Source organism: Ochlerotatus camptorhynchus, unplaced genomic scaffold (genome assembly GCF_037179485.1).
Source record: "Ochlerotatus camptorhynchus isolate MF236.1 unplaced genomic scaffold, CSIRO-AGI_Acam_v1.1 ptg000054l, whole genome shotgun sequence".
NCBI lineage: Eukaryota > Metazoa > Arthropoda > Insecta > Diptera > Culicidae > Ochlerotatus > Ochlerotatus camptorhynchus.
Genome location: NW_027040544.1, coordinates 349,736 through 370,236, shown reverse-complemented (window position 1 = coordinate 370,236; position 20,501 = coordinate 349,736). Strand labels below are relative to the sequence as shown.

At 37.9% G+C, this 20,501-nt stretch overlaps 2 protein-coding genes across 5 annotated transcripts in view; both read left to right on the top strand.

The window, feature by feature from the left end:
• The first annotated feature begins 5,752 nt into the window (after positions 1-5,752).
• On the top strand, positions 5,753-14,633 carry LOC135717249 (phospholipase A1 member A-like). The gene is made up of 5 exons (XM_065239242.1): positions 5,753-5,816; positions 5,885-7,028; positions 13,118-13,426; positions 13,487-13,918; positions 13,978-14,633. Exons 2-5 carry the CDS (start codon positions 6,977-6,979, stop codon positions 14,607-14,609), a joined length of 1,425 nt encoding a protein of 474 aa, XP_065095314.1. The 5' UTR covers positions 5,753-5,816; positions 5,885-6,976; the 3' UTR covers positions 14,610-14,633.
• A 1,310-nt stretch (positions 14,634-15,943) lies between these two features.
• Positions 15,944-20,501, top strand: part of LOC135717269 (lipase member H-like) — a 60,647-nt gene continuing 56,089 nt past the window's right edge. For 2 of the 4 annotated variants that reach the window (XM_065239265.1, XM_065239267.1), the window contains exons 1-2: positions 15,944-16,023; positions 16,622-16,805. In XM_065239265.1, the coding sequence (XP_065095337.1) occupies positions 15,963-16,023; positions 16,622-16,805 (245 nt within the window). In that variant the 5' untranslated portion in view covers positions 15,944-15,962. Of the gene's footprint in view, positions 16,024-16,410; positions 16,546-16,621; positions 16,806-20,501 lie in introns of those variants that run through there. The other 2 variants (XM_065239266.1, XM_065239268.1) reach the window with 1 other exon arrangement.

The window sequence follows — 20,501 nt, the reverse complement described above, 5'->3', positions numbered from 1 at the left end:
GACCTAACACCACTGCGACCAGTAATTTGATCTATTGTAGTATATCCCGTGTCCTTAGTTTAGTGCATTTCGTATTACTCCATCACTATTGAGACATGATGAAATATTCGATTTTTTTACAGTTTTAATTCCTGCATTTATCGCAAGAATCCGACTCTAATTGAAAGATCCCGCTATTTAAACCCTTTGGAGTGTTGAAACACCCTCCAAAGGCGCGCCCTTTGTCAGTTAAAATTGGATTCCTAAGCAACAAAATTAAACAATGACATCGATAATGACCATGCATCAGAACCCTAGTCTTAATCACTTCAAACTAGGGAACAACTAATAGAAGATTAGGAATCACATAGATTAAGACTAACTAACTAGTTTTTCCTTGTTTCAAAATCATCCTCGGTGGACAAAGCCGAGTCTTGTCAATATCAATAAGGCATAAAAAGTAACAAGGACTAAGATGTGGACTAGGAATCGGTGATAGATTTTACATCCCGTACTTCTTCTTCTTCTTCGCATTTCAAGCTTATTGCATATCGCATATTAGCTTATTGCGTGCTCTCAACTTAGTGTTCTAGATGCACTTCCACAGTTATTAATTGAGAGCTTTCGATGCCTGTACCATTTTTGCATTGATATGATTGTGTGGCAAGTCCAATCATACTTCTATGCCCAGGGAAGTCGAGAAATTTTCCAACCCGAAAAATTCCTAGACCGAACCGGGAATCGAACCCAGCCACCTCCAGCATGGTCTTGCTTTGTAGCTGCGCCTTTACCGACTGAGCTAAGGGAGGCCCCATTTACATCCCGTAACGTACCCCAAAAAGGTGATCTACCCACGTTACGGGGCCTACACTCAAGTTACTAGACCCAAGATATCCATTCGAAAAAAGGCATTCCCTAGGAAAACCTATGAATTCATTACCACAGACAAACAGACATAACACTCTCGTACTGTTAATGGATTGCGCATTTAACGGTCAATTTAAATGTTTCTTCGTTGGTAGTACCGTCAACTTTGGCGTGCAAAGTCAATTGGCTTACATTTGACTTTTACACACGATTTGTTGAGCGAACTGTCCCGTACAATGTTACTCAACAGATGGCGGTGGTGTTCAGCACAAGACCAAATAATGTGATCTGCGTCCTGGTAACCTTGTCCACATTCACAGATATTGCTGTCCCCGAGCACAACAAGCAACAAGTGAGCGTTTAACGAATAGTGATTGTACATGAGGCGAACCACATCCAATCCTTTGAACCACGGACTCTTCGACACCTTAGAGATGACCAAATAAAGCCATCGTCCCAAACTCCCTTCGCTCCATTTATTTTGCCAGCTGACGAGTGACTGAACCTGTTTTTATTCGGCAACGTTTCCATTTGAACTGTGTGTTAGACCGAGAGGGACGACTCTATCAACGCTGCAGGAAAGATTGTGTTGTGCTGTGGCTAGCTGCTCACACGCTGAGCAGATCGGAAGAAGATTTATGACTATTCAAGAAGATCAAGAAGATTTTTCGAAGATTGATTCGCGTGTGTGAGATTTTTTGAGCATCTAAAATTGAGATTTAGATGTGCCGCCCCCCTCGTGTTAGACAGTGGTTTTATAATCAGAAGCATTTAAAAAATACGTATGTTTCATTTTGAGAAAAACCTGGTAAAATACGTTTGCTCAGCTGTAGAAATCTAATCAAATTAATGCTGAAAGACTAAGGAATCGTTTGAATACATCCAGCGAAGGTTTATGTGAATATCCAGTGAGATTAACGTTTCAATTTTGGTTGCCGAAAACCGGCACTGCCAGCCGAAGCCGTCATTTACCCTACTTCCACAACTGCTGGAACATGTTAAATTTCTATTTCGAACTGCGTATCGAAGCCACAAGATGTTCCAGTACAGCAACAGCTTTTAGTAGCTCCCAGAAATGTGGGAACTAATAGCGAATTTGTTTATTAATCAGTTCCAACCTGGATCGGGTATCAAGATCGAGTCTGATCGTTTTCTGACAAACGTCAGTTTGATCGTTTGTTTTTAAAGCCTACCTCAGGTTGAGGTTCGCACTGACAAAAAGTTCGGTTTCGCACTTCTAGAACTCACGGAAGACATTGTGTCTTCACAGAAGTTTTTAGTTGAAAGAAGTCGGATCTGATGATGGGGTCGTCCATAAATTGTACTCATTGGGACGCCTCTCGAAAATTCTAACATTTTGAAATGTTCTACAGAATTGAAGAACTCATCATTTCCATAAACTTTGCTGAAGACACAAATTTGCTTGCAAAATCTTCATCAAAATATGTAAAATCTCATCACGGTATCACGGTAAATTATGTAAAACATCATGTTTTGAAGAAATAAACCCATGTAGCTTTTGTGGATTACTAGATAGCGTTTTGCTATCTTCTAGAAATTTGTGTGTTCCTTAAGAAAACTTCTTTGTAGTAATCTTAAAAGTTAAAGCCAAACAATTGATTTTAAGACAGCTTCCATTAAGAATGCTTCATATCTCAATACAAATGAGGGAAGGTTCATTAATTATGTCACGCAGACTCGGCCCATTTTCAACTCCCCCCTTTGTCGCATTATTGGTAAGGACCGTATTTTTTATGGCTCGTCACAGTATTCAACACCCCCCCCCCCCTACTAAAAGTGTGACAATAATTAATGGTCGATACCTTATATGCTAGCAATCTTGTGCTTTCAGCAAAGTTTATGGAAACGATGAGCTCTACAATTTTCTAGAACATTTCAATAGGGGCTGTCCATAAACTACGTAGACAGTTTAAAAAATTTAAAAATTTTGTATGGACAATTGTCTACGCAGGGGGAGGGGGGGGGGCAAGAATAAAAAAAAACTATCTACGTAGTTTATGAACAGGCCCATATCGAAAATCTTCAGTCATAAAAGATAGAATTTTCAAGTGGCGTCCCAATGAGTATAATTTATGGACGACCACTTCATCAGATGCAACTTTTTGAATCTTAAAATTTCTCCAAAGAAACCAAATGGATTGAATTTCATCTTCATGCTAAAAAGTGCATGTTTTTCCTGATTTTAATCGTTCTGGACCTTTTTGTTACTCATTTGAGCCAGACCAGCATAATGGTCGATAAAAATTGAAGAACAATAGATTTGAAGCAATTCTTCCATTTAAATCCACTTAAATAATATTGGTATCCATGACAGATACGTATTTCGACTACAACCTTTTTTGCTGTTTTATATAAGCATTCCGCTAACAACCCAATTTCATTACTTCATTATGATGGCTACCAAGCCTTAGGGATTTTTTTCCTTTTTGAATAGATTTTTCTCCTTTACTTTACTAAAACCTTTGGTTATTATTAATTTATTATTAAATTATTATTCTTAAGAATCACTGAAAGAAAAAACTGATTTTCTTGGATAATTTTTCGTTAATTTTTGAAAAATCAAAATGTAAATATTTGGCCACCGGCTTCACATCAATAAGTAGCTTATAGTGACAATTGAAAAATCGGATGTATGAAGTAATGGATATTATTTTTTTTACTTTAAACCCAATTCTGTTTTTACGTGATTTAGTCCTCAGTTGGGATGAGTACAGAAATTTCTGAAAGCCTAGTCAGTAAAGACAGTAAAGGCCACGATAGACTAGTCAGTAAATGCACGGTATTACCAATCCAGAGTCGCGGGCACGATTCCCTGCCGGTTGAGGAAATCTTTCGGATTGTAAATTTTCTTGGCTCCCCTGGGCTTAGCATATCGTTGTGCTAACCACACAATATACAAATTCATGCATTGGTTGGCACAGAAAGCTCCTAATTAATAATTGTGGAAGTACATCTAGAACACTAAGTTGAGAGTCAGCAAAACGTCAGAAGCGATTTTTTTCGCCTAGAAGAAAAAGAAACAGAAATTTCAATGTCGCCTTATTTTACTTTGATTTATTTTTAATAAGTTTAACTAATATTGGATGAAATTTGAGATTACACGATCAATAATACAGACAAAAAAAAACCACGTGAAAGCAGAATCGAGTGTATTTATCAACGAAAATCGTTTGTAACTTTCCAAAAAATGAGATCGCAACTTGATTTTATTAGCAAAACTGTGCGTCATCAAGAGTTTTGAATGTGTTTGAAACAATATATATAATATAAATATATGAAGAGTTAACTAATCTTTTAGGGGTCTTCTCAAATTAACTTATTACATACCAGTAAATATCGGGAATCATTAGAAATAGAAAATTGGTTTCCTCAGCAAAGCTGCTTCAATGCAAAATTTCAAAGACTTCGTTCACTAATAGATTCCCGTATAATAGTTTTTTTTTCTTGATTAGTTTTCCGTCGGTCACCAATGCTACCGACGCCAGGGGGGCAGCTCCCACGCCTGGACCCTACCTATCGACCCATCAACTCATGAACCGGAGAACAACGGCTTTACTTCCCTTTCGAAGGAAGGCGTGATCAGGAGATGTTATGCTTTATAAAAGTTAGTCATAATCTTATGAAAATGGTGCTCAATTGGAAAAAAAAAGTTGCGGTCGGGATTCGAATCAAAGACTATGGGATCCGGAGGCGCGCACCTAACGCACTAGTCCAATGACGCTTGTTGGATGATAGCGTCTAAAGTTATATAAGAACTTGGGGACGACCCTGGCGTAGTAATTATCATCCTTACCTCTCACGCCGAGTTCAAAACTCCAGAACAACATGTGAAAAGGGCATACAAGCTTTTTGTAAACAAACATTTGTAGGCCCTTTTCTCACCAACCGAGGGTCGCCCACGCAAACCAGCAATATCATCGGGAAGGGGAAAGTGTCCCCTACCCGGTGATGTTAAAGGTTTGCGTTGGTGTCATATGGGTGGCGAGAAAAGGGCATAAGAAGGTTTGTTTACAAAAAGCTTGTATGCCCTTTTCACATGTTGTTCTGGAACTCACCCCTGGACAAGTCACGAATGCCCCAAGGGTGTTAAAATGACTATAATAAAAAAAAATAGAGCAATGTATTTCTTGACGAATGCAAAGTAATCATTACATTTTCATACGATTTCTTATGAAATGAGTTTAGGACGCTTGCTTTGCGGTTCAGAATTCTGATTGTATCATAAGTCTTAATTCCCATGTGGTGAACATTTTTCCGGCCCATCTGAAATCTTTTAAAAGCTGATATTTAGTAAGGACCACCTTTATGTATTTAAATATTAGATGAAATAAATGAGAAAAAAAATCTTCCCAAAATCACTATTAACCTGAAATTTATGGTGTAGGTGCAAACATCTTATGCATCTTAAATATGACTTTTCAACCACTGTGGACGTATGTGCTTTTTTTTTACCATATGTGTAATTGTTTAAGATAAACTGGATTCAAACATATTCCAAAAGTTATATTGAAATATTTGCGCTGAGATTATCAACTAGTTTAAAAATATGTGCACATAACTTCAAAAGGAAAATTCAATCGTAATCAAATTTATACTGGATAGATTTGAGTGAAGTTAGAACCAAAATTTGCTTTGCAATAAGTCATAGTTTTCGGGTAATTTTTTAGATTTAAGACTAATGTTTACCTATTCAAGGCATTTTATACTATTTTATAATATTGTGTTTGATAATTTAATGCAGGATCATAAAAGTAATTTTGCACTCACTAAACGCACTCCGGCTTTTATTCACTCACGCTCGCTACACAACCACGAGCAAGTTCGCCCACAGCAAAACGGGTGAAACTCAACTCTTCACAGCTGATACCGCACCGGAGAGAAGTTTACAAACAAGTGCCAGTATTATCGATCGGGGTAAAGCAAAACTGCTGGTGAATCTGCTCCCCACGGTGACTTTCTTTTCACATAAACATTTTATTTTTCCACTCAAAAACTAATCAAGACCATTAGCTTCTAGCCATTCGAACATTTACGTGCTTCATATCTTCCTATTTATATGTATGAATGGTTATTACATATTCACGCGATACAGTGCCACAACGCCGGTGATGTGTTGTTTTCTCACGCGTCAGAGTGAAGAGCCAGTGATATGAGCAATTAAATTGCATTTTATATACACCGGCTTGTGATTCTCCGACAGTCGAACCGATGGTGACTTGTATTTTAGAATTACGGAAGCTTGAGTCATTTGCATCTAAATGTCTTATCTAGTTAGATAACAATGTGGTGGTACCAAAAAGTCTGCCACAAATCGATAGAAGAGTGAAATAATGAAATCTAAATAAATGTAATGGAACTATTCTTCGAGTGTCTCCAAAACGGTGAAATTATGAGCTCACATTCGAACACCTGTCGCCCAACATCGGCTGTGCCAGCCAGTGTCCGTTCCTCGATACCCTAATTTGGCTTTCGCATTGGCTCTGTGAGTGCGGTGTGAGTTGAATAATTAAGGATACGATTAAACATTCCGCGAATTCGCCACTGATTCGCAGGTTCGATAGCCCGTTGTGCGCGCCAATGTTGACCCAAACAGGGAAAGCAGACAATTGAACTGCATAAACGTTTAGTGCCGTACCAGAAAAGCTGGTCACAACCGTGGAAGAAGAAAGTGGACTCGCGCTGATTTCAACGACCGACACGCAACGATGGACGATGGTTGGCCCTCTGCTGCCTGCCTGCCTGCCTTTAGAGCGGCCAAATGGTGACCGGTAATGGCGATCCAAGTGGAAACGCGAACTTCAGTTTAGTAACTGCGATTCTAGGCATCGAAGCGCGTATGCGACATCTCCAGCAGTACTATAGTGCTGGTGGAAAGTGAACACTAGGGACAGTGCAAGTGATTTCGGCGGATCTCCGGAAATAGTGAACCCAATTAAAATAGTGTGATATAATATGTGATACCAGCTATGGTGATGGTGTGAACTGAGGTTGTGAAGAGGAAACTGTGCTGCATAGAAGAAAGTCTTATCACCATTGCCGCGACTGATACGTAGACTGGTGGCATATGTGCGAAATGTTTTGCTGATAAGTAATATACATTGTTGAAGAGATGATTGCTAAAGTTGGATTTAACACATATAGAAGACTGATATTTTTTATCGGTGGGTTAAGTATAATGTTTTCAATTTTATCTTTTATTGATCCGAAGCATAACTTCGCTTTGATGTTGTTTTTTCAGCGCTTTAATAAAGTTAAATTTATACCAAATAAAAATAATTGTTGAGGATGTTTTTGGTTGATTTAGCATTTGTAATGTATCGATTGTAGAACCATTTAGATGCTTTTAAAAAACCATATTGGTGGGCCATTTTAATATTCTAAATCCCGCTTTATTCGCTAACTCGCTATTTATACTGAATCACCCCGTTTTAAATTAGACGCTTACAGTTATAGCACATAAATAATCACTAATAGATCATTGCACGATGGCCACACCAACACAAATTTGCCAGCTCAGGAAGCATGTATACTTGAATGTAAACTGTTTATAGTGGCATCGCTATCATAGCTAGTGCTCTTAAAATTATCAGTATTGATGTGTTCCAGCCTGACGACATCAACTTGCACAAATTTTACAAGAGTTTCAAAACCGCTTCGCTTCCAATCTGAGAAAAACGACAATGCATGTTTTGTTCTTTCGTTTCATATTCAAACACCTTATAGGTCGAAAATGTTTAAATCTTTCCGTGCAATGATCTATTGTGCGAAGATAATCTATATCTATCCAGTTTTTATGTTTTGAGAGTAGCGTAAAGCATTAGTTCCATTTTGTAGCTTAGAGTATTACCTTTGATATGGTACAGTGTTTTTATAGAGTAGGTTCTACATATTTTACAAATATCTTCTTGTTTAAACCTGATTGAAAAGGCACTCAAACATTTACTTGTTAAATATATTCTGATATAGCCGTCAGAAATTCAAAGATATCTTCTCATTGCTAATTGTGTTTCTGATCATATACTCATTCAAAGTATCATATTTCTTTAAGTAAATTATTTGAGATACACAAAAACAATATTGCAAATGCAATAACTTCCGTTAAACATATTACTAATGAATTGACTCTAGGATCCTAAGAGAAATATTTTAAAAACATTAATTATTTTAAAATATATTTTGAATACACCTCAAAAAACTATCTAAGTTATCCTGTTACTACGGCAGTAATAAACATAATGTCCGTGATTAAAATAAATAGAAAAGGACTCATATTTGCTTCTTCACCTGATAGCTTACTATGGTGGTTATGAGCATTGTTTTGCATTACTATGTTTTGAACCACTGGTAGATAGTTTAATCACTGGAATTAAAGAGATACTGATTGAGGGAGAATCGAATGGTGCTCTGCTACTGTACGATCGCGGACAATTTCCGAGTATCCAATTTTCGGTATTATGTTTATGGAATTGATTTTTTCATCACGTTTTAGCTCGAAAAAATGTGCCACTCGATAACATAGTTCCAGAAAAGCACTTTAGTGCAAAGCAAATTCAAGTGATCGGGTGAAATGCATTCCAAAGTATTTGTTCATCAGCATCCTTTTCGTCAGAACTGTTATTAGGCGATGGGTAGGCTGGCCCGATGATACTGATTGGAGGCGGATTGTGCAAAAGTTTCTTCGAATATCCGATGGAATGTTGTGAAATATTAATCTAGAATTAGGAGATGCAACAGTCTTTCAAGTTTTTGTAACACGGGCTAACCATCATTTGGTGAGTTCGTTTCTGTCTTCAGTGATGTTTTTGTACTCTAAAGTTCACTTTTTGTGATCATGATTAGTGTGAAGAGTTTCAGCCCTGGCAGGTTCGTCTCCGTGGAATAATGTTAGGTTCAACAGTAGTACAAAATTAAGAAATTGGATAAGATCTTTCCTTTATTTTCATTTGTATGTACTTAAATTCATAATGTATTCTTGTTGTATTTCTCTCTACTGGAATCTAGTTTTCTCCACTTTGTATTCACCTTTGGAAAATTTCGTAAGATTTTATGAAGCCCACAAAAGGAAACGTTCTCGAGTCATTGTGAGTTTTCGCGATCTCTTCCTTGATTATTTAGAGAACAACTTGATCGCGCACGAATAGGACCCGATTTTTACGTTGTGTAATACAATGAAATATTGATGCAAGAACGACTATTTGACCGTACTGCCATGGTGGAGGTATGAGGAGTATAAACGTGTATTTATTGTAACATAACAAGGAAACTACAAAACAAGTAATGACAATGATACGGGGACTATGGGTAGGTACAGTAGTTACTTTATGTTAAGGGTAGAGGCAGTAGTAGTTCCCTGCACGAACACTACTTTTTCTCTGTTCTTATACAAGGGAAGGAGGATAGAACTAGGGCTACTTCCTTTGTTTCCCTTCTCCGACGTCATTTTCTTCTATTCTTATCTTTTCAGAAAGTGAGGAATGGCGCTATAACCATAAGCTATTTAGGGCTAGGCCAAGAGTTAGTGCTTATGTACCGTTCACTAGAGGAAAGTGTAGCATCACTTTACCTTTTTAGACTAGATGCTCCCAACCACCATTCATTTATAAATAACAATACAACGGAACGTACGGTGTGAGATGTCCATGTTTCATTCAATCAATGGATTCTGAAGCAGCGTGATTAAATCTTTGATTTAAATAGGCCCAAAGTTTCTGAATAAACATGCCTCTTAAATGCTGCACAGTAGGCCTGGCCGTTTTGATATTTTATGCGCATTTCTGATGTGCAAAATCTGGCCTAAATTTCAAAAAAAAAATATTGCTTTAAATTGTCATTATGGTACAGTTTTCTTTTTGTAGTTTAAAGAAACAATTCTTCAATGAAACTTTTCAGAATTATTTGGTAATGTAATGTAGGGGAAATAGATGTAATGTCGGCCTCTCACTGTAAACTCAGCAATCGACTAAATTTTCAATAGCAACCAAACAATCCATTAGTACCGTCCCAATTACGCGTACATCTAGAGAAAATTGATAAATAGTAGGTTTTTAGCGATGGGCCCAATCTTAGATCCATAGGCCAACATTAGAGCCATTTTCCCTATTCCAAAAAATAATGCGAATGGTTAGTTAGTTTGTTATCTTTATTAAAGAGTTTTTCAGTCCGTGTCGTAGGTATATTGCGAATGTTACATAAATAGTGTATCACTTAACTAATGAGTTGTTAAATCAATATGATACCAATATAATATCAATGTAAAACCCCTAATGTTTACATACTATTCGAAAGGAAAACGTCAGAACTTTCATTTGGAATTAAATGGACCCCTGTAATCTGACCGTTTTCAATCCGATCATTTTTTTAACTTGAAACCCGTTAATCTACACGCCGTGCGAACCAAAAATTACTCAAACGTCATACAGCATATGAAATGGAGTAAAGCAAAATGGAACAAATAAGGCTACCAGAAACATGCTTTTCTGATGCTGGCAGAGTTACTAGAAGTGCTAGAATTAAAAATGAGCCCCGTTAATATGCATGAAGTGTCGTTCAGATTAGCGGGAGTCCACGATATTTAGAATTGTTGTGGCCATATTGAATTTAGCTACTCTCTCAAGTAACAATTTTGGTTTTATGAGGGTTCTGTAGACTGATTTAAAACCTTGATGAAATCTGAAATGTTACTTCTCCGGGTTGAGATTTGAAATCGTCACGGCGTGAGAGGTCTGGATATTAACCAGTACGCTGAAGCTGTCTCCTACTGAGAAAATAAAAGTTGTTTTAAACATCAAGGTTCATAGTTTTAGCTCTGTTTAGATCATATTCAACATAGTATCAGCCATATTTTTACAAATTTTCGAAATCAATATTCGTTTTCTGAACAATTTTTTAAATGGATTTTAATTGAATGAACAAATCTGCATAGAGCTTCAATTCCCAGACATTTTTCACCATTTTGCGATTCGGGAAATACAAATTAGATACCCTAAGAAATATCGAGATCCCGGGAAATGAATAAAGCGGATATCAAATTTTCATAATCATTAGTTTCAAAGTATTTGTTGATTGGTTTTCTGAAATACATCGGTTTCTTATCAATTATTCAACTTCACTGTTAATATATATTGATGAAAGTTTTTTGTGTAAGGTCTGTATCCACATTAATCCGGACACCTTCAAATCACTGTAACTTTTAAAAATTTCGCTGAGGTATAGCTGGGAGTATTTGATGCAAAATAGGTGGTTTACATTCCATGTTTACTGTTCAAGATGGAGACGAATGAAAAACACGTGTGTGAGTGAATTTTGTACAGACGTAATACAAATCCTGAATTTTGAATACGGGAACTTGCAAAAAAATGAATTTACCTTAATCCACTGTTCACGGTGTGCTCCAATCATTTTCGGAACGTTTGACGCCCGAGAGGAAACTGAGAAGTTTTAAAAAACATTTAACGTGCTGATCCTCTCATGGATTGAAAGGTGAAGAGGATATTGAAAGAAAATTCGAATATCCCTGTTCGACCGGTGGCTCGTAAAATAGGAATTTCACCCGTTTTTGTCCAAAACTCAAAACAGCGTTTGGGGTTGAAGTCGAAACAGGTCCAAATCGCTAAAGTAAAAACAGGTCCAAATCGCAACGACAAACAGAATCAGGCAGCAAAATCATGGGCTCGACGTTTGTACTGCGAATATTTGACGAAGTTTTCATGCATTGCTATTGACGATGAAACTTATGTTCTGGAGGATTTCAAGCAGCTTCCAGGGATGCTATTGCCAAAAATGCTTCAGCTGAGTATGTCAGGACGAAGAAGGCATCGAAATTTCACAAAAAATACCTTATTTGGCAAGCAATTTACACGTGTGGCCGAAAGAGTGAATCTTTCGTCACTACAGGCACAATAAACAAGGAGATTTAACAGAAAGAGTGCCTGCAAAAGCGATTGCAACCCTTCATCAAAAGCCACAAAGAACTCCCTTTGTTCTGGCCCGATTTAGCATCATGCCATTATGCTTAAACTGTGATGGATTAGTACGAAGCAAATCAAGTGAATATTGTACCAAAAACCACAAATCCGCCTAATTGTCCAGAGTTACGTCCAATCGAGAGATATTGAGCTCTGATGAAGCGGAAGCTTTCTGGAAAGAAACAAGGAATCAAAGATATCAAACACTTCCAACAAATGTGGACAAAGGCAGCCACCACGGTATCTGAGGTGTCTGTGCAAAGTTCGAAAGTTTTGCTTGACTAAATTATGGTTATTAATCAGTTTTAAGTTTTAAGTCGTGTGATGTGGTGTTTTGTTAGTGTCACAATAATCCACTTGTATCAAAGATATTTTCACAAAAAATTTAATTCTGGCTATCGGCAGGGAATCAAAAATGTCTTAATCATGACAAAATGATATGAAATGTACGAGCGTAATGGGTGATCAGTAACGGCATGCAACAATGGTAAAATCGTTTGAAAATTTGTAAGCAACAATCGAAACGGTGGAATGACATAACTAGTAATTCCCCATTGATTTACCGTTCCGATAAAGCTATGTTTCGTCTATATTGTTGCTTGCTATCTGTGTCTTGATACCCTGATCATCGGACAATAACTTCTTGAAATGCTGCTAGATATCTCTAATGTTTACAAACATTTCAATACATTCACAATGGATTTTCAGTTGAGTTTTGTATATGTATTCTAAAACGCAAAAAGCCAAATTCAAGCAATTTAAAATAGGACACATTGGACCACTTAATTATTCATCTATTGAAAATTGGAAATTGAAACTTTAACCAATCGAAGATTGACCTAATTGGAAACTGAACCATTAGGGTCCGGGTTTGGAGTGTCCTTCCTATTTTTGGTGATTGACACTCTCTTGTTGAACAAAGAATGACGGTAAATATGTTTTTATTAAAGAGACTTTCAAAACCGTAGACTTGTTCGTCTCTTAGTGACGGAAATAATTGTTAGGTAGGTAGAAAACAAACAAAAATGAATTTAGCTGAAAGGCAAATAATACCATTTTGAAATACAAACAATTGCACCAATTGAACCAATAGAACCAATTGAAAAATTAATAAATTAAACCTTTCGAAAATTAAAATCTGAATCATCTAAAATTTGAAAATTAACGGTACAAAATCATGCGAGCGACAGTGTTGAAAAAACAACTCCCAACTACTTATGCCAAAACAAGAGTCTACATTTTGGCGAAATAAACGCTAACACGTATTTCTTTTCCTTCTCATTCAGCTGCGTTACAAGTAGCGAACGTCGTCCGCGTTACCTATGCCATACCGGTTACAATACGGCAGCCGCGAAGCGATTTCACCGTTGGCGCCTGCACGTGGGTAATCGAACGACCGTGCCCCGATGAAGACATTAAGTTCTATCTGTTCACGCGCTCTAATCCGGACGATCGACAGTACGTTCACATCGATGAAACGTTGGAAAAATCGAATCTCAGCTCGTCCTACTTCAACCCATCGCTACCGACGAAGGTAATCATCCATGGGTACAATGCGGACATGTTTCTCGCACCGCTGATTAGTATGAAAGGAGGTTAGTGTGGTTGAATTAAATGTTATTTTGTCAATCATGGTAACAGTGCAATATTTTCAGAATATCTCAACCGAGGTAGCTTTAACCTATTCTACGTAGATTGGAGCGTACTTGGTCCCGGTCCATGCTATCCTTCGGCAGTACATAACACCAAACACGTTGGGACCTGTATTGGACAGTTAGTTCAACGGATGCTGGACACCGGAACGGACAACATCCACTTAGTTGGGTTTTCATTGGGTGCCCAAGTGACCAACTATGCAGCCGTAAAACTGCGACCGTTCAAACTGAAACGGATAAGTGGGCTTGATCCAGCGATGCCTTTGTTTATCACTGCCGACAATGATGATAAGCTCGATAAGTCGGATGCAGATTTCGTAGACGTCATTCACACGAATGCTCTTGTTCAGGGAAAAGTCGAACGCTGTGGACATGTGGATTTCTACATGAATGGAGGAATCATTCAACCTGGGTGCTGGGCAGGAGGGCAAAGTAAAACTAGTGGAATGTTACCCTGGAACCTTCAATTGATTGCTATTTAACCATTACAGATCCAATGGCTTGCAGTCACCACAGGGCACCAGATTACTTTTCGGAATCGATCCGAAGTCTCACCGGTTTCTGGGGCTGGAAATGTGAAAGCTACATCTACTACTTGCTAGGATTCTGTCCGCACAACAACTACCAGGTTATGGCCGGCGAAGATTGCGTTCCAGGAACCGAAGGAATGTTTATGATTACAACGAATTCTGATTCGCCATTTGCAATTGGTCGGTGGACCGATGCCACTGGTTTGCTTAAGACAAATAACAAATTTGCTCTCAAACGAGATCCATTCACCAGTGATATCGATCAATGGGGTAAATTGGAAGGAAATTTCAACAATGTGGAACACTTCCCCACACCGTATTCTCAGGATCCGAATGGAGACGACTGGCCGTACTTTAATCACATTGGCACGAATAAACTTACCAAAGATTATATTAAGAAAATTTTGGAACAGGATAAAGACATTTACGAGGATACCACCGAAGAAAGTGCTGCAATGAATCTTCGGAAGCACGTTGTAATGAGTAACAACATCAATCAAAATTCAGGACTGAATGACTTGAGAAGGCGACTTCAACTGAAAGAAGCCAGTGTGATGGAACGGTACACGGTGCCAATGTACAATCCTCATTAGAAGCGTTTTTAAATTGTTGAAATAAACTGGTTAAAAATTGAAAAGATTACCAACTCATGAAAGAAATTCCCTTACCGATGCATCGTATGCACCAGAGGTGTTGAGTAGTTTACTTGTTATCAAATAAATGCATTAATTGCACTTAATGTCAACTTGTATCATGATTAACGACTTCAGCAAGTAGCATCATACCGAGGGTGCACTGCAACAAAAAACGCAATCACCCACTAAACCAGCTTTCGTTTCAGTGACGTGCGCAGAGCAGTTGATTTGATCATAAAATGACACTTGTTCCAACCTTTTGAGGTTTATGATTGAATTTGTACAGTATTTGTTGTAACTACACACTTAAAAAAAAATCAAAAAAAATCATAATAGACGTGAAGTTCAGCACAATCAAACGTACTTTTAGTCGAGCAACGAACTTTTCAGTCTCGGAGCACTTAATTTTAGATGACATGTTTGTTTAAGTCTCATCTTTTATGTCAAAGACGGATTCCGTCACGTGTAAAATTAGTTATTTCTAAGTGTTTATAGGGGGCTGTTCATAAACTACGTAGACAGTTTAGGGGGGGGAGGGGTTGACAATTATCCACGGCACATACAAATTTAAAAAAAATTGTATGGAAAACTGTCTACGCATAGGGAGGGGGGTTAATAATCCCAAAAAACTGTCTACGTAGTTAATGAACAGCCCATAACAGCTGTCAGCGTTGGAATATTGTTGGTATTTGAGTTCATATCGAATTGAAAAAAAAAAACAATATTACTCGGGGTAGTGTGCAGTTTTTTCCAACCTCCACACATCACGTTAATAAACATTTGAATTTATAGATAACTAAGGAACCATTTCCAATCAACTAATGGTATTTTAATACAGGAAAACATGACTTGAAACTTGACAGCTACACGCACCTCTAATTTTCCTAAAAGAAAGTAAAACTAGTTTGTAATCACGAGACTTCCGATGAACAGTTGTTAAGTGAACGGAACATTACAACTACTTCCAAAAACATCTATTTTCAGCAGCATGGTGCACAAAAATACTGCATGGCAAATTTAATGTAATGCATTCCAAATGATTGCCACCAACACAGCGGCAATGATGAATTATGCTTCATCGTTCAATTTGAATTTTCCCCAAGAAACCACATTGTACACGCAGAAGAACCGGTTTCGTTCTTGGTTGCAGCTCAACAGTCATTTTTTTCACCACGTGGGAAATTGATAAGAGCTCCCTCATTTTTTTTATGCATTGATTGCATTCCGAAAACTAACCATTTAAAAACGATGAAAAAACGGTCGTAAAGGTTTAGTTTGTTTTCCAAATTCACCGGTTAACCATTCGCTAGAATGAAACCATTTGGAGCCTTTCCAGCCGCTGTAGTTCTTTTGTTACTGTTCTCAAGCTCAGGTGGGAATAGCCAACCATAATTTTTGGCATTGGCACTTAGTATGCATCCTTGCGTACGCCGCTGGTACACTAAATTCGTCGCTCAACCTTGAACATCTATCGATCGTCATAAGCGATCTCGGTGCGCATCACTCAAACCGCGTCCGTAGCGTCCGTAATGAGTAGCACTTTCATGTGTGCGCGTAAAGTCAAAACAATCCGCGTCTATTATGTCCGCGCGTCCATTTAATGGTCGTCATTCTAAACTCCAATATGTGCTTCCATTCCCATTATACTAAATGGTGATCTATCTGATGGCTAGAGAACTAAACGACCGCCATCAATCGGTGGCGAACCATTTACTTCGGCCTTCGGATGGAAAGTTATTACCGCGCTTCAAGTTCACTGCAGTAAGCTGTGGCCACGCAAAATGTTTAGTCGTTCGGACGGACGCACGCGAGGATTTCCTATAGAAGACTACCATGTTCGATTTCTTGATCCCGTTTATGTGCCAGCATGTGATCATGAGGACTGTGTTCGACTGTGGGAATAAATTTAAACGTTTTGTAGGTGAAAAGTGTGCGAAACTAATATGGATTTCTGTTTGCCTTCTTCGTAGTGAAATGTAACATGGAGCAGCTGAAGAGCATAGATCCGAACTACGGAGTGACGTGGATGTTCCTGCCGGATGATCAGGGTGTACCGCACGTGGTGGATTTGACGACACCGAACGATACCTCTACGGATGGGAAGAATTTTTGGAACAATTGCAATGACGATGTCACGTTCTACTTCCACCGGCAGTGAGTATGGTCGTGTTGTGGGTAATAGTATGTAACTGAATTTCAAGTAGTAAAAAGTGAGTCAATTCGTGGAATAGAATTTATAGAATATTAGCTCAGTCGGTAAAGGCGCAGTAATAATGCACGATCTTGTTGGATGCGCCTGGGTTCGATTATCGGTCCTGTCTATTAGTAGAAACTCACATTGTAGAAATTGAAGCATTTGATCAGTATAGTATTCCAGGATATAATGTAGCTGCTTGTTTATCGCGTTCTAGACACACTGGCGGTGTTGATATTCATACCAAAGAATCAGTTCAATTCAACCTCCGTACCAACGAAGTTATTGATGGCAACTGGTTCTTGGGCATAACAGTCGTGCGTAGAAGAAGATGAGTAATTATGGTGTTTTGCATCATTCCCTCAGTTCAGATGACCAGCGTTTTGTTGAAGTTTTAGAAAACTGGCTCGAGACATTTCTTGAGGCTGTGTCGTTTTCGTTCTTGTGAAAATGTGGAAAAGTGTTAATTGAATGTACAGAAGTTGTGTTGAAAAGTGCATTAAGTGAAAATCATCAAATCCTTCCCTTTCCATTGCATGAGGTGCCCTCCGTTCCGAATAAAGCGCAGCAACGTTCAGCTAAGTTTATTTGCCTTTTAGTTCCTCTTTCCTCTATAACAGCACTTCCCAGCGTGCGGCCTGCGGCCCGGACGTGGTCTCTGGATCTCAGCAATGATATAACTCTAGTGGAATTTTGTTCATCATTATGAGTTTTAGCCCAGGAGGAATCAGAAATATTCAAAGATGCAGCCATTTAAAAATACAAGATTAGGAAGATTGGACAGGACTTATCCCTCTAAATTGAGACGATCATTTAAATTACTAAATACCCGTCAATCTTTTATCTAGAGGCTATTTGAGCTACGGTCTAACTCCCGGGTCCAAGCTTCTTGCGTTCATAAGAACTTATTTCATACATAATGCCACTGCCAGACAGTGGGAGTTAGATTGTAAACAAACACACGTGGCATGGCAGCCGTTTGAAATGTCATTGACCAATTCAAACGGGGAAATATTCCGCCAGAATTAAGGAGCGAGCTTTTCCATGATTTCTTGGATTCTCAGGACTATCCCGCACGGCCAATGAGATCAACTTAAAATATATTGACTAAACTGAACAAATTTTCTTAGAATCATAATTTTGTCATCCCTGCTAAACTCTTCTAAGGTTGGAGCTATCAAACTGGAAAAGGTTAAGAAGCGTATTAAACGAGGATCAAATCTGTTTAGTAAATGTCTAATAAAATAGTTCCATGACTGATTGACCGAAAAACGTTTACAAAATATATGCTCAAGATCTTCGAGGAATCCGCATGATAAGCAATTAGGGTTGTCAGCAATACCTATGCGATACAAATGAGCTCTGTGATCAATTTTCCTATTATAAAGTAAATTAGGAATAGATTTTTCATTTGAGTTCAGGTTCTTTAAGTTAATATTATTCCAGACACGTGGCCAATTGTTTTGTTCTTTAGTTTCAATAGTTGGTCTAGGCAATGATCCAATTTTATCAGAATATAGTTTTGTCATAGAAAAAGGTTGTGTTAGATCATGTTCGTAAAACAAATTCATGAAAGAAGGATACATATGTGGTAATATAGTAACAGGTTTCCTAATGACTACTGACTACTGATATTAGGCAGAATATAATTTTTCAACAAACACGTGTCGGTCGAATTAGGATTTATCCCAGGCTACTATTCTGGAAAAACGTAATTGATAGATATTGGGCGGAACGCGTCGGAATGTTTAGAAAAATAGGGCGCACGCTTGATCCGGTTTAAGATACATTGTTGACTGCTTTCGGGAACATGATTTCATTTTAATAGCTTGTTTACTTGTTTAACCAGGGCTTAAGCAATCGTCACGTCGGTCATAGCTTGTTATGATAGCCTGAACAATGCGTAAAGAGCAAACCGCGAAACATTGAACGTCGCGTGAAAGTGGAACTTAATGAAGGCCTAAGTGCTTTTTCGTAACTTTTAGTTTTCGGATTAGAAAAATCATCGGTTGCAGGACAGTGTTACCGATTTATATTGGATAATCCAAAGCTATGTTGATCATTATAACATTAAATTTTGAATAACAAATGATAAGACAATCTTATTCAAATGTCGAAAAATGATTTATATAGTTTTCATAAAAGTTGACGATACAAATACTAATGAGGAAAGGAATTCCGCATTTCCTTTTCCCAAGTCCTTTTCCTCTCCTTCCCTTCCCTTCTTCTCTTTTCAGAAAGCGAGTAATGGCGCTATAACCATATGCCATATAGGGCTAGGACAAGAGTTAGTGCTCAGGTCCCAACCGCTAGAAGAAAATGGTAGCGAGCAAGGGCGCTATAACCTAGGCGAATACAGCATTCCCTCCGTATAGGTTACGTCCGCACACCGCTCTCTGTTGTCCTTCGACTGAGGTCGGCTGGATCGATTGAGGGATGGCAGTGGGTTGGCGGTGCCGTCCACGCTTGTACGGAGGGAGGACTGTACGCTCGAACACAAGGGGTAAATACCTGTGTTCCATCCCAGGAGATCGGACAACCAAGGAGTGTACATTAACTTTCTTAGCTCTGTCACTCCCAACGATTTATATAGCCTATTTTCAAATCCTGCATACGGAGCGGTTGGTACGGTATGTCCCCGCTCTTTGATTACCTGTGGATTAAATGTTAACCACTGTCTATACTTATTAAGTAGACATGGTAAACATTCACTTCCACAAAAATTAACTAAACGCTACACAGTAGGCCTGGCCGCTTTATTGTTTGTTTCACATCCTTGATGTGCAGCAGGCATTAATAATGACAAGAAAAATGATAGATGTATCATTTTCCAGGATTCTTTCAAGTACTGGCTGTGTATGTGTAGACTAGACTAGACTAGACTAGACTAGACTGGCTCGAGACATTTCTTGATTCTAGTTAATTATGTATACTGGCTGATGATTTTAATATTAATTGGCTTTAATTTATACATTTTAATTAAAATTATAATTCAAATCATCTGAAGCGTTAAGCTGAGTTTTTTTTCAATTTTAAACAAACGGTAGATGAGTATACGCGTATTTGCAGTACAGTAGAATTCCCATTGACCATGTTTACTTCAATTTTGATTTTATTTGTTCAGTTACGGACAGTGATTTGAAAATTATCGATCATGAGACCTTAGTGATTAATGTATTAGATAATATCAATAATTCAAGGACTTTGTAAAATTGAAGTGTTGGAGGAATATTCGAAACAGGCTGTAGAACTTTTCGGCAGAGGGTGCTAAAAGTATTTCTTTTCGACACTATTATTTTAGTTATGACAAGTAGGCCATTATGTTATTCAAAACAGTGTCGAAAACTGACACTTTTCAGTATCGAGTGCTAAAATGTATTTTTCGCACCTTGCCAAGTATACACACAGAGATTATTTCACTGGGGTCAGTAATTTTTTACTGGGTTTTCAAACAGCTGAAAAAGTCAGTAAACTGAAAATAACGGTCACACGTAATGCAACGAACAATTTTAACATATTTTATTTTTATCATCAAATAAATGTAATAAGAACACAGTCTGTATAAATTTCAAGAAAAAATCACTTTTATACAATTTTTTACAATTTTTTTAAGTTTACTGACTTTTTCAGCTGTTCAAAAACCCAGTAAAAAATTA

Excerpts from the sequence above, each read along its gene's own strand:
- LOC135717249 (XM_065239242.1), top strand. The coding sequence starts at position 6,977 with ATGATTGCTAAAGTTGGATTTAACACATATAGAAGACTGATATTTTTT. Across the intron at positions 13,427-13,486 it reads GCTGATTAGTATGAAAGGAG|AATATCTCAACCGAGGTAGC; the intron begins GTTAGTGTGGTT and ends CAATATTTTCAG. Across the intron at positions 13,919-13,977 it reads GTGCTGGGCAGGAGGGCAAA|ATCCAATGGCTTGCAGTCAC; the intron begins GTAAAACTAGTG and ends TAACCATTACAG.